The 15,194-nt window shown below is 32.8% G+C and overlaps 1 protein-coding gene across 4 annotated transcripts in view; it reads right to left on the bottom strand.

Annotated features, from left to right (window-relative positions):
* The window catches only part of HEATR5B (HEAT repeat containing 5B), a 73,581-nt gene that overhangs the window by 33,317 nt on the left and 25,070 nt on the right, over window positions 1-15,194 (bottom strand). For all 4 annotated transcript variants that reach the window (XM_016162504.2, XM_016162507.2, XM_016162505.2 and 1 more), the window contains exons 16-21: window positions 14,690-14,865; window positions 12,973-13,078; window positions 11,326-11,516; window positions 9,949-10,108; window positions 6,305-6,494; window positions 4,537-4,706 (exon numbers count right to left, since the gene is read on the bottom strand). In XM_016162504.2, the coding sequence (XP_016017990.1) occupies window positions 4,537-4,706; window positions 6,305-6,494; window positions 9,949-10,108; window positions 11,326-11,516; window positions 12,973-13,078; window positions 14,690-14,865 (993 nt within the window). The remainder of the gene's footprint in view (window positions 1-4,536; window positions 4,707-6,304; window positions 6,495-9,948; window positions 10,109-11,325; window positions 11,517-12,972; window positions 13,079-14,689; window positions 14,866-15,194) is intronic.

The following is a 15,194-nucleotide window of genomic DNA, read 5'->3' on the forward strand; positions in this document are numbered from 1 at the left end:
GGATTTGAATCCTGGTTCTGTCACTTACTCCTGTGTGACCTTAGACAAGTTATTTAATCTGTGCCCTCTCTCCTCATTTGGAAAATGGAGATAGTAATTCTTCACAGGAATATAGTGAAAATGAAATAACATAATAAGTATTTTGTTTAGAAGTGTGACTAACACACTATAATTGCTCAATAAATATTAGCTATTATCATTATTACTATAAATCGGATTAAGAAAATATTAAATTATCTTTCACATGCTGCTTTTTAAGCACAGAAATGAGTAATACATTTTAGAAAAAATCCTATCTAGAAATAATGAAGGGCGGAATAATTATGTGGACATCACCCCTTCGCATTACTAAACAGTATATTATAATAAAAATATAGCATTATTAATATATCATTATAAATTATATTTCATATTAATGTAGCATTTATAACTCTTATTTGCACAAAATTCATAGCCCATGAAATTTATACCAAGTATTTAAAAAAATAAAACAAGCGACAAAACATTATAAATTTTTTTGAGCAAAATGTTATTCACTTCTAATCATAAAAATAAACACATTTTAGAATTTTCAAATATCCTAAAACTAGAAAGCCTAAGCATGTTCATCTGAAATGGGAAGAACAAGTCACTTAGCCTCTCAGTTTCTTCCTTTTTATCTGTACAATGGGGACAATGTCCACCCTGCCTATAGTACACAATTGTGGTAAGAATAGAATGACCAAATATGTATGAAGAAGAATACCACAAAAATGTAACTTAATTATAATTAAATAGAACTGTAGCTAAGAAAATACCTTCAACAAATGAAAACAAAAAAAAATAAAACATTTTAGTTTACAAAGTGTTTTCAAAAACTCCATTTCAATGATTCTAAGGTGTATTTCTTTTTCTCTTTTAACATCTTTATAATTAGACATTAAAATTACAATCAATGGTATCTTACAGTCACTGTAAACTAGGTAAAAGCAAAAATGTATTTGTTTGAAAATTCTCCATTGACACTTTCTGATAAAACCCATAAAATATTAGGAACAAAATTTGATAAAATATTAGGAACTAAATTTGATAAAAAAAAAAAAATATATATATATATATATATATGTGTGTGGTTTCCTCATGTCCCTTCCTAGTCCCTTAGAGAAAACCACAACCTATAGTGACATCCACCTTAGTCTGGTTTAGCCAGTTCCTGAACTTTATATTAATGGAACTGTGTAGTGGTATTCTCTTCTGTATCTGGCTTCTTTTCAGAATATGTCTGTGATTTTCATCTAATTGATTCCTTGTAACAGTAGTTCATTCATTTTTATTGCTTTATAGTATTCTATTAAATAATTATAGCACTCTGCTGAGTGATGAACATTTATGTTGTCTGTTCTTTGGCTATTAAATAGCATTAAAGTTTGTATAATGAATAACACAGCAACAAACATTCCCATACGTGTCTTTTGGCATATACGTGCAAGGACTTCCGTTAGGTACTTACTTAACAGTGGAGTTGCTGAGTCATATTGTATGTATTCAACTTCTACAGATTAGGCCTAATTGTTTTCCAAAGACACTTTTTTACTTATATTCCACAAGCCTCAGGCACATTGTGCTGCTTGCTACTACATCAGACCTCCGCCTTCCTGTAAAAACCCCTGTTACTTTACACTTTATGTCTGTCATCTTGCTATCTCTGCTTGTGCCTACTACATCCTTACATCCTGGACAACTGGACATCCCTGCTTTGTCACCGATGACTTGGGCATTCAGCTCAAGTCTTCCTCTCACTGACATCTACAATTATCCCAGATGACATTAATGCTATGCGCAGAATAATTCTGTCAGGACAGGAGAATGAATAACTGGTCACATTGTATAAAAAGCATTTGCCTGCCAGAAGGGAAACAGAAATAGGTCAGAGTGGTGGTTGTTCTTTCAAAACCACATGTTGAATAGCTTATCATTATACAAATTTTAATACTATTATATCATTTAATAAAGATCACTATGGTAATCAAAACATTTGCTGGAAAAAAAAATACTTCATTTGTATTACACATAGAATCATCACATAAAACAACCACTTCTGGTGGCAATAATTAAGTAGAAAGAAACATGAAATTTATAAAAATCTAAATTGATTTCACTAATTTGGATGAACCTATGTGTAGACTATTTTTCAGCGAGTGTCAAAAGATCCGATAATAAAGACAGCACAAAGGACTTTTGTCAATATGGAAACAAGACAACACTTGAACAGCCTTTTTTCTCATCTTTGTCCTGCCATGCCATTTCCTTCCCACCAGCTGCCTGTAATCGCACCACTCAGTCTTTCGGAAGAGGTTCAGGAAAGTGCTCCAACGTGCCTAGCAATAAAACCCTTGAGGTTCTACTAAGGAAATCAGTTGGGAGACATTAGTTTGTGTTAACACACAGGAAACACACTGCGTTCCCTATGGCTTATTGATAACCTACACCAAGATTAAAAAGAAGTCATATTATTACTTCCCCAGATCCTCTTAAATGTGTTCTTATCTCATAAGGTAAATCTCCATAGTATTATTACCTTTAAGGGGGAAAAAAAAAAGGAGGAACCAGACAACTGAGGAGCGTGTCTGCATTTTCATCACATTTGTTAGTTGCCTATCTAAGCTTGTATCAAGTAACAAGTTCACTTTGCTTGAGAGGTGCCCATCTATGGCCTCGGAGCTTGGGCAATAGACCATGGCTTTTGGCAGGATGCTATATATCTTGTGTATACTCTTAGTTGACTATTTTCTTTAAGGATGTTCTTTGTTCCCATTTCATGTGCATCTGGTTTCTGCCCTGTGGCATACTCAAACTACTCAACGATCTAGGACTAGTTCAGTTCCCTCTGGTCTGTAGTGAAACAAGAGTAAATCTTGTTGAGTAAAGCTAAATATACCACATGAGATCTAATATCTTAGCCTTCAATTCCTTCACCACATCCTGGATTACCTTCTCTTCTCTCTCCTCAGCAATATCTATCCATGGTTACATTTATAGTGCCTTTCTCCCTATATATCAGCTTCCTCCTGTCTTTACCTTCCTCCCTTTTTCAAATGACATTTCATAATCCATTATGTCAGCACTGTCTTGTTAACATCCTTGCCTTGGTCAGCCTGGCATTTAATTGAATCTGCTTGGCCAAAGCCCAACTGTGAATGTATTAAAATATCTGGCTGCTCAATGCCTATACCCAAGTTGTTAACAGGTGCTGGAAAAAATCTCACGAGGTAGACTGATACCATCATTAATCATACAATGGAGCCAAAGAGGACCACTGACCTCTACTGAATGAACCCTCAGTACTACCACAGAATCTTATATTCCTCCAGTTACTCTCATCTGCAATAGCCCATTCTCCTCAAACTTCTGACCCTCTTCTTTGCTCCTTCATTCACAGAATTTGATTTTCCCTTTTACTGGATTAAGAAAGTAAAAGTCATTAAACAACTCCCTCAACTTCCAGCCACCAAATCTATAAACCCACCTATATCTACAGTCAGCCTCTCCTCCTCTCTTTATGTTGCACTGGAAGAGATATCCCCTTACTAAGCCCTGGAAACTCTAATCCATTAGGAACCCTGGATAACTGATCACTCCCTCTCTGCCCTACACCTTCCACCCTGCTGGCTCCATCTCATCAGCATTTAAACATGCTCACGTCTCACTATTGTAGGAGAAAAAAGAGTCTCTCCTGACCCCATTACCCCTTGACCTAGTGTCCTCGGTCCTCTCTTTTCCAGTCAAACTTCTGGAAAGAAGTTTCTGTTTATATTCCATCTTTACCCAGTGTATTCTGGCTTCCCTTTGTACTACTCTACCAGATGACTAAACAGTTCCTTAAAAGCGTCACACTCCTTCCTTTTACATCTTTTTCCTTCTGCCTAAAAATAAATGCTATCTACTCCAATATCATGCTCTTCTCTAAACTAACTCCTCTGTATCCTGCAGAGCACATCTTAAATATCATTTTTCAGGGGAATCTTTTATGAATCCCTAGACTACAATAGGCTTGGCCATTAAATGCTCTCCTGTAGCCTTTTCTAGCACTGATTTGTAAATAATTATTGCTGACCATGTTCCCTGGAAACTATAAACTTCATTACGACAGACTTCCTCTTTCTCACTCACAAATATATCCCTCATAGTCCACGTGGTGCTTGACATACAGCAGGTTCTCAATAAATATTTGTTGAGTGAATAAACTCATGACTATAATGATAGCAACAGATCCTCAGAAGTTATTAATCAAACTTTAGGTAATAAAATCTGAGTATAAAAAACTAAAAATATTATCCATTCTTAGCCAAGAAATAAATGGTTTATAAAAATATTTCCTAAGATGTGAAAGAGAAAATCAGTGAATAAAATAGTCAGAAAATGACTTTTGAAGTTGAAACTCTAGAAGTCACCATCCAGGAAACATATATTTTTTTGTTTTGGCCTAGTTTGATCCTTTGGGAAACAAATTTGGGGCTCCCTAAATAAATCGATGAATGGAACAGGCTTTATACTTACACAAAGGCTAGGAACGAGACTAGATAGATTGACGTGTCGTGGTGCAAACATGTGAAGTTGCTGAAGGCAAGATATGGCAGCTGCTTGAACGAGGGAATCTGAATGATCCTGGGTAATTGCACAACCCACCAAACAAGAAGAACAAATTGTTGAAATTGTTGCTTTATTCCCTAGTAGTAAAAGTAAAAAAAAAAAAATAGTAAAATACAATTATTTAATCACTGAAAATAATCCTAGAAAACAATTAACTTCTAAATAACCCCTCCTTTCGATTACTATTAACAAAAAGTCTAGTCCATAGAAATGACTTCAAAATGTGACTGTATATGGATAACAATAATGCACCTCTCTTAGATTTAGCTAGGTTTATATTTATTCCCCAATATTGTCTTTTAAACCCATCATTGTTTTTATCTGAAAGAGCCAAAAGACTCCTTATTCTCTTTCTCTGTTCAACCAACATTATTACCTCTATTACATAATAATTTCAAATTCTATTTTCCTAATAAGTTAATAGCAACTTTTACAGAGGTAATTAGGAAAAATAAATGGTAGTATTCTATACTGTCTACAGAAAAATTCCTTAATTGCCAAATTGATTTAAAATTTTTACCAATGTAAAATAATTTTATATACATATAAAGATCAAACATATAAAGAGTCACATAAGAGTCACATTCTAATTTGATATATGCATTGCCTTATCATCATCACATCAGAAAGCACTTGAAAAACATCTATACTTAATTAAAGGTGTATATTTATCCTCTCCATATCCTTGGGGTATTCACTGGAAAAAAAGACTATCGACTTTCTTAAAGAGATTACTGAGTCCGTGAAAGAAACAGGTCTAAATCACACATTTTTCCACTGTTAGCGTTCTTCTTTAAGATCTTTTGTTTTCACTTCTTTCCTTTTAAAACTATCTGTCCATAGTGGTTAAGAATGAAAGAAGAAGAAACTGATCCTGATTTCATGTCTGACTCCAACCACTCACTGACTATACATATATATATCCTTGGAGAAGTTCTTAACCTCTCTCAGCCTCAGTGTTTCACCTGTAAAATGGAGAGCTATAGCTATCCCAGGATTGTTGTCAGAATTAAATGAGTTGTTTATAAAAAGCTTGACCCATTAAAAGCATTTAATAAATACTGAAATAAACTTGGAAAGTAGCTTATACATTCAGGATAAATTCACAGTAATTTGCTGCCTTGAGTGTTTATTTAATTTAAACATTAGTGGAATTATTTCAGTTAAACTGAATGGCAGGATGTATTCCTAGGATCATAAATTTGCCACTCATTAGCTGAGTGGGAAAGTTACTTATCCTCTTTAAGTTTGTTTCCTCGGGGAAAAATTAGATAATATTATCCACCTTGGTTGTTCAAACTATTTTCCTGATCTTTAGGGGTCAAAAAAAAATTGTGAAGCAAAATAACAGATGGCACCCCAGACTAAAGGAATCCCACTTTTATCTTTATCTTTATGGGGCTTCAAGTAAAATTTTATTTGGAAATGTTTTCTCTGCTCAAAACTTCAGAAAACACTGTCAGTTATATGTGGGAATTACATAAAATAGGAATTATGCAAAAAGTGGATTGGTTCTAGGCCTTCGGTAAGTTGCAGGTATTCAGTACATAGTAATAACAATTAATATTAATAATATTTATTGTTATTGATATCTTTAAGCAATATGTTGATGCCATTCAGGAAATTGAAGGATAGTAATTATCTTTCTAGTTCCTTTAATTTAAGATGAACTTACCTTGTAGTTCAGGGCCAACAGTAGTGATTATAGCCCCCAGGCATCTACCCAAACACTGATGAACTTCTGTATGTGAAGGTGGAACTGTCAAAAGCAAGGTAAGAACTAGAGATAAGGTTGGTTCCACATATCCACGATACATTGGGCCACTAGAATCCACTATCAAAGCAAGTGAATGAAGAGACCAAGTCTGAAATAAAATATAATTTTATTTTAGTTGTAAAAAATAGAGTACATTAACTTAATTTTTAAGTTAAATTTTAGTAAATCCTATCATCTTAGTTTTTTAAATCTTAGCTTTTAATCAAAGACCTAATCAAATACTTAAAATTATATTCCTTAAGAAATAAGGCCCAGATCTTCAGAGTGCTAGTTCCTCTGGGACCGTGTGTAATAAATTTGAATTCTCCTTAAAAAAAAAAGAAAGAAAGAAAAGAAAGAAAAGAGGGAGAGATGGAGGGAGGAAAGAAAGAGGGAGAGAGAGGGAGAGAGAGAGAGAGAAGAGAAGAGAATAGAATATAGAAGAGACCTAGAATAGCGGAATACAAAGAACTGAGAGAGAAAAGCGCTCCCCCCCCCCTACCTCCCCTCCCGCAATCACCAATCCCTAGAAAAGAAAGAAAGAAAGAGAAAGGAAGAAAGAAAGAAAAAGTAGCACACAAGCTACCAATAGCCAATAACTAAAACAACTGATGTACAAATGCTATGTTCAGAGTTTCTCTGAGGCGTGGCTTTGAGTGTCAGAAATAAAATTTCAATGATGAACTAATTTTCTTCTACTATAATGTATTTTACACTTCCAAAAGACAATGACTTATATAATAAGTGTTTGATTCAGTGGATGCTTATGGACATCAAATTTATCTTTACTGCCTGTATCGTTGGAGTTTTCAAAGAAACTTGCCTGAAATTAAACAACGGCAATGACAATGTTCTGTACTCAATACATTTCTAAGGCCATGACACTCACACAATAACTCTTTAAGTGTGTGGACTTACTTCAGGCCCTTATTTGTGTCTAGTAAGCATAAAGCAATCTTACTGGTAATGGTATTTACAAAACTAACCCCAGAACAATATATTGTTATCAGCACAGGCCTAAGAAAATAAAATGTCCTTCAAACTGCCCACATGAGCTCTTGAGGTACACCTTTTATTTCTGCTAGTGGTAGCTCTAAAGGAGAGCTGTACTGCTGGGCTGATGGAGAAAAGGTTGCAGCAGAGAGGTTTCCCAATTTGCCAACTCAGAAAAAATATTGATACCTGTACTTTCTACTACCTGTCGATCTACCCCAGTCCTAGAAAATTTAACAACCTGACTGGGTCAGGTTATGTAAAAAAAAAAAACACCTACTGACAAGAGTTAGCAAAAAATAAGAAGAATATAGCACCATGAGGGAGGAAGACAAGAGCCACAATCTGGAGAAAAAAATTAATAGAAGAAACAAAAGAGAAATTTAATAAAACTGTAATAAGAATTTTTTAAGACTACATATTAAAGTATAAAGGAGATTCTAGAAGTGTTTTTAATTTAAAAAAAAAAGTTCACCCAGGATTTATATGAAAAAGTCAGTAGAAAACTGGAAAAAAAGAAAGAAGTTACTAATAAATGCAAAATCATTATCTTGAAGATCAAATGGAAGAAATAACATATAACATAGAGTGAAAATACCAAAAAAAAAAAAAAGAGGAAAAAAAGACAAGAGACAATATATGAATAATAGGAGTTCTAGAAAAAGATAAACATGTAGAATTTGATAACTGTTTAAGCTTTAAGGATAGAGAGTAAAATTCTTACACACTGTCAAACCAAACATAAGGTTACAGACAAAGAAATACATTTCAGGTAAGTTTTTTGGAAAAAGCAAGAAAAAGATGGAAAATAAAAATAGTTGTTATATCCATAAGCACCCATTAATTTAGATTTTATTACATAAGCCATTGTCTTTTGGAAGTGGGAAATATATGCATAGTATAAAAAGTAAATGAATTCATTGAAGTTTTATTTCAGGATGCTCAAAGCTACACTGCAGAGAAACTTTAAATAGTATCTGTACATCAGCTGCTTTGATTATTGGTTTATGTTACTTTTTATTTTCTAAAGAACTTAACTGGAAGTTTTTATAGAAAACTGATTAAAGATTGAGATGTCAATACTTACTAAAATTTAATTCTAAAAAATCAAGCAACCATTAACCTCTTATGTGCAACATCAGGAGACAAAAAATACTGAAACATTTATGAATAATGAAAGAAAAGGCCTGTATGCCAGTAACAGTATAACTAACTAAAATATCATCCAAATGTAAAAGGCGAAAGAAGTCACTTTTTAGATATGTAAGGATTCCAAAAGCATACCACTCCAGGCCCTTCCTAAAATAATTATTGTTGGTGAAAGTTTTTCTAAGAACAAAGATCTTAAGATGGGAGTTGAAGATACAAAAAAGAAAACATTATTGAACAGTAAATCTCTAGTAATTATAGTTAAATACATGTAGACAATAATGCAACTGTGAAATATGACTTTTGGATTAGGATTCTCAAAACAGAAGAGACAAGGAAAACTCAAGAATATTGTACATTTTATTCTGTGAAAATACAAACTGAAATATTAGCTTTGAGGGAATATAAGAGATCCAAATTATAGTAAAATGTCCTGTCATATAGAAGTTTGGCTTTAAGAAATTAAAGCAAAAGAAGATTGAGAAAATGGTGAAGATAAAAGAACAAAGAAAATTAGCACCTATTCTTTGACATAAAAAAAGAAAGCAGCAACTTCTTGGATAAAATAATTTTATGAGCGTGTGTTTTTCTTCCAGACTAGTGTGAAAATAGGATTGAAAAAAGCACCTCAAAAAAAAAAAAAAAAAAAAAAGGCAGCACCTCTTAAGAGACAGGATAACTTGGTTTTTGTTTTTAATGCTTTAGAGAATGTTGTGCTTTCCACAGTGGAAACCTTTACCAAAAAGTCAAGGGCTAACAAAACCTGCAGATTAGAAGCCTCTGGTAGATTTAATGTCTTATCAAATTGTGAAGGAACTCATTTATCAACTCAACAAACTAATAGCAGGCAGTAAAGGCAATTAAATTTGTGAGTCCCAGTAAGAAGGTGGCAAGGTAGATGCTGTTGCATCCATATATTCTTAACATTTTTAGGTGCTTCATGTGAAGTGGTAAATGAAGAACACAGTATATTTTCATACACAGGAAGCTCTTGACTCTCAACCATTTGTATTCAAAGAGAAACAAACAATAAATTCAGAGTATACCTGAAGACTCAACCAATGACCCCAGGGTATTAGAAGGGAGAGAGAGAGAGATGGTCATTAAAAAAATGTTTTTGATTAATCTAAGCAATGTAAGGAAATGCAAAAAAGAGGAAAGAATAGTTAAAAATAAAAAGAAAATGTTTCAAGAAACGTATGTGAAATGGGTTAAATTCCCAAAATAATACAGATTTTAGATTAAAAAAAAAAAATCCTGTTACATGTTATTACCAGTAAGACTCCTAAAACAAAATGACAAAAAAAGACCCTAACACATTTTCCCTAACAACTTATTGGAATCATTACTATTTTATACAGCAAATAATTTTCCTCAATATCCTACTTAAAAATTTTATAATAAAAAAATCGACATTTTACCTGGACTTCAGAGGACGTTCCGTCTTGTGCTAGAGCCAATAAAATGCTGACGCTGGTCTTCAGATGTTGTCCTGAGCCAATACCACCAACATAACGATGCAAACAGCCTAGAGCCAATGAATGTCCAGTTCTGGATACAACATCTCGAGCTGATTTCAACCTGGAAGAAAGTTTGTTCAGGGATTGGTTTTCTATTTTATTATGGCAGTAAAAAGCTTATGAGCCACACAATCAAAAGGATTTATTCTAGAAATCAGAAGACTACAATCATGATTACTTCTTTTTCCACTCACAAACATGAATAAGAGATTACATTTAAAATGGCTGGTTAAAGTGATGTATTTCACTGAATAAAGCTTATTCGATTTGAGAGAAAATTTGAAAAACCACAACTTCTCAGTTCTTAATATTAATTGTTTCTTAAAAAACTAAGAGCCATTTGAAACAAATTTTTATTCCTGGTGCTTCAAATAAAAGTATAGTTTTTATAATTGGTTTTGAAAATACATACAAAAAATGGTATTTGTATTCATAGAATTACAGAAAATGCTTTTAATTTTCACTTAAGAAATTCCTTGTAATTATAATTTGAACCTTTTTAAAATGTGCAAATCTTTTTCTTCGTGAAATATGTTTTAATGAATTAAAAAATGTAAAAAGGAGTCATTGTCTACTTTTTTAAAAAAGCTTTGAGATGTATTTATAATAAAATTCATCAATTTTAAGTGTACATGAAAAGGTACAATGTGATGAGTTCTGATAACTGAATACAGCATGTAATCACCACATAATCATAACATAGAACAGAGGTGTCCAAGAAATAACATAAGCCACATATGTAATGTTAAATATTCTAGTCTTGGTACATCTATAGCACATTACGGAAAGGAAAGAAGAAACAGATGAAATTAATTTTTATAATACAGCAGTCATTTTCAAGAATATAAGAAGTTAATATTAAACACAATCTGTGAATTCAGTTGTAAAGCATTATACAGATTAGAAAGCTGCCTTCATGTTGTTATTTCAAAAGTAACATTTCAGTGAGCTAAAAAACTGGTCAAATTTTCTCAGTGATAATCGTTCATCAAGCCAACAATCTAAGATATAAGAATGCACATTTCCCAAGGTTTCAAAGCAATTTCCAATTTGAATGAAAACAAATTCAACCACTAATGACTTTTTTTTTCCTGAACTGGGTCTGAAGCAATGGAAGATATGCCCTATTAACCAAAAATGGTTTATAAGAATGATTCCTGTGTAAATACTGTCATATGTTATACCATGTGGAAACATACAGTCTAGTTAATAATTATTAATTACTTAAAAGACATCTTAGCCTATATGAGAAACTTGTTGGTAAAGAGACCCACTTACTTGTCAAAGCTATACTGGGCCATTCTAGCAATAAAGGTTGCTTCTCCAACCACCTGAGCCATTCTTCCGAGAGCTTCCCCTGCTGCACATCGTAAGATGGGATTTGGGTTGTCAAGAGCGCCCATAACCAGTGTCAGAGCAGATTTACGAACTTCTTCAGGTCCTAAAGTACTTTTGTTTTCAGCCAGGCCCTATGGTTATTTATTTTTAAGGGACAATTCATAATTCACATTAAATAAAAGAAAAACTGTGGTGTACTCCTTGTAAATATGTAATTCACGCATTTTCTTTAGTCATCTTTCACATGCATATACTATGCCTACAACCAATACCTGTTAAATTGAAAGCAATCACTTTCCTAAACATGATTCAGAACAGATATGCAACATGGTTATATTTCAATCAGCCTTAAAATCAGCAATCCCTGGGAGTGTCTCTATCCAAAGACTAATACTTAAAAGTTGTTTTTATACATTAAGAACACTGTTTATTAAATCAACTGTTATTCAAGGAAGAAAAAGACCTGATAACTGTGAAACTTTGATTCATTTATATAAAATTCTAGAAAAGATAATTATGTCACCAAGAATATATCCAAAATATATCTAAAGACAAAATGAGGTAAGAATAATCAGTAACTAAATGTTGATACAGTTTGTTCATCATACTAAATGTTAATAGCTCTGTTATAGCTATAGTTACTGTCTTGGAACTTTATTTACTTTAAACCAAAAATCCAAGTCATGATGCCTGGGGAAAATGTTAACTACAGCAGAGGCATTAGCGAGCACACCTATGAAGAAAAGCGTACTGTATGGCCATATTACAGTTGGCTCACTGGCCTTCCAACCACTGAGGGAGGCCATGACCACCGCATTCTCTTTTTTTAAAAAACTCAGATGTTGGTATCAGCTGATTGGGTGTATAACAGGGCATATACTAATGGTTATTTAAATGGTACGAACCTGTATTTCTATAACCAATGCCTATATCCCTTTTCCCTGATATTTACAAAACATGATTTAATTCATGTCCATTCAAACAATTGTTGCAATTTTATTTTAAAAGAGCAATAAAATAAGCTTAGTTCTAAATAATATAAAAAGTTCTCAAGTACATCATAATAGAAGCTGCAGGTTGCATAGTATAGTACATAAACTCCGACAGGCAAAATAGCTGTTATTGCACTTCATATGTGTAGAAACTGAGGTTCAAAAAAAGTAAAATGAATTACACAAGACAAACCTAGTGACCAGCTAAACCAGAACACGATCTCGAAGTACAGCATTCTGTCAACTATATAACATAGCCTCTCCTGATTTATGATCCAAACCACGAACTCAACTTAACCTTTATCTAGAATATTAGACCTTATTATTCAAGCACCTTTGAAAATTCTGGAAGAACTTACCAGCATTTGTAAAATCTGAGGACTCAAATTGAAATAAACTTTAATATTATTAACATTAACATATTTCATTATAACAAGCCTAATATGAAGTTTCTAGTAACTTAATAAAAATAATATAAAAACATAGTTATCAGGTGACATACATACAAATATCATACTAGTCTAGATACACCTGCCTTATTTAGGCATTAATGAAAATCTTGATTCAGAACATTTACTGTTTTAAAAGTAAATACCTTCAGTGCACTGAGAACAGCAGTAAAAATGTTAAGCTGCACAGCCTGCTGGCGGACTCCCTTGGCTTGTTTAACACATTCGGCAAAGTGATCCAACATCTGTAATCTATAATAGGAGTAACGATCACATTAGCAGTACTTTTTATTCAAATATAGCTCAAAAAAGAGATAAGAAGAGTATAAGCTAATCATTTAACAAATAAGCCCCCATGTTTTCCCATTTCTATTTCATGCTCACGGCTAATCCAAATCAGATCTCCTCCTCTTGAATTAATATATGGACATGTGGTTAGCAACTGGAACAAGACAAGAGACTAAATATTACGTTTCAATTTGCAAAATAAAGTCATAACTTCAGTGGCCTCTAATATGAACACCAGAGTCCAACAAAGTGCCTGGCATTAGCAGCAGGTGCTTAAAGTTTCTTCAATAGAATAATCATCATTAATGATGCATCTGGATACTTTAAATTGGAAATAAAAAGGGGGGGCATAATTCTTTTCTTTCTAAAAAATATTCTCGCACAACCATAAAAAATAAATAAAAAATAAAATAAAAACAATCAAAATGTTTTTACATTATAATATCATATATACACATGCATACTCATGCAAAAAAAGGTGAAATATTATATTAACAAAGATTATCTCTGGATTGTGAGATTAGGTTTGGCTTCTTTATTCTTTTCTGTAAGCTCTAGATTTTCTCCAATGCGATGCTTTTATAATCAGAATAAAAACATTGTTCCAAAATAAAAAAAAATACTCTCACACAAGAAAATAGTGCCTCATGTCCTTTCCTTGAAATCTAATCAAGATTTTTTTTTTTAAAGAAAAAGATATAGCTTTGAGCATTTTTTTAAATGTAAAAAGAAGTGAATCATTTTTTTTTATTATTTCGATTTTTTTAAATGAGAGTTAACAATAAAAATCACAGGCATTTGAAACTATTCTAATAAAAGAGAATGAAAGCATTTCAGATTTTTCTGAAAAGAAATGGGTAGGGCAAAGGAAAATAGAGAGGTTGGATGTAGTTCTAAGATAACTATGAGCTGAAGCAGGAAATCAAAATCTCCCTACGGTCACTATAAGGATTTAAGCCTGATTTATAATAGGACATGGGTCTCAGGCCAAGGCATTCTTTGAAAACCACATAGGAAGAAATCACCTAGCCTCTAGTACGAACTGCAGTTAGAGTTACTACGGGCTAAAGGTGACAACTTCTGCACTTGCTCTGACACAGATCCATGTCTACACGTGAGGAAGTAGGGCATAATTTACACTGCTTTCAAGCACACACATAAGAAGACACACATGATCACCAAGAGCACTGTTAAACATCGTTTGCCTATCTCTAACATCAAGTACATAACATTTTCAATAAGCTTATTATAATTTTTTCCTTATAAAATATATTTCATTTAATTAGAAAACTTTTAGCAAAAAGGTACTATGCAGAAATAATAAACTATTAGAATGAAAATTTTATAGTGTAAGCCATAGTCCACAATCCAATAGACACTAGATGCTTATACACAGGGCCAAATCTTAAATATAGTTTTAAATTATGTGGAATTTGCATTCAATTTTTTTAAACATGTATATGTCATTGTTATTAAATTTATGAGCCTATTGTTTAAGTAGTAATTAACTGGGATGGAAAAATCTACTGTTTGAATATAATTCATATAAAATTACCTGATTAACTTCATACTAACCGGTGTTTATAAGAAACATGAGGGAACACTACACCAAAAAGAGCCACGGAAGCATCAATGACTGAGACCCCAAGAGGGAGAGGCCCAGGCACAGCTTCTCCAGCAGGTATTCGTAAATAAATGGAAGATGGATCATGTTCAAGAGCCCCGCTTCCAGATGCACTGTTTGGCTGGAGCTGCGAAAGAATGACATAAAAATCATTCAAAATCTACTTTTAGAAACTCACTAAGTACTAGACATGAAGAAGAATAGGGGAGGAAGGAGAAAACATAAAGAACAGAATGCTTGAATCTGAAAATTTTTAAATAGGTGAAATATAATTTCACCATTAAAAAAGCTATCAGTATAACACCTCATAATTTTAAGAAAAGGACTATTCATTTTAAAATATTTTTACACTACCTACCCTAAAAGATGTAGGCAAAACAGTATCGAGAATAACTTAAACCCACACAAATTACTTTAAAAAAGGCTCTAGTAACTTTTTTAAAAGTACATAAGAAA

This window comes from Rousettus aegyptiacus, unplaced genomic scaffold (assembly GCF_014176215.1).
Source record: "Rousettus aegyptiacus isolate mRouAeg1 unplaced genomic scaffold, mRouAeg1.p scaffold_m13_p_7, whole genome shotgun sequence".
Taxonomy (NCBI): domain Eukaryota; kingdom Metazoa; phylum Chordata; class Mammalia; order Chiroptera; family Pteropodidae; genus Rousettus; species Rousettus aegyptiacus.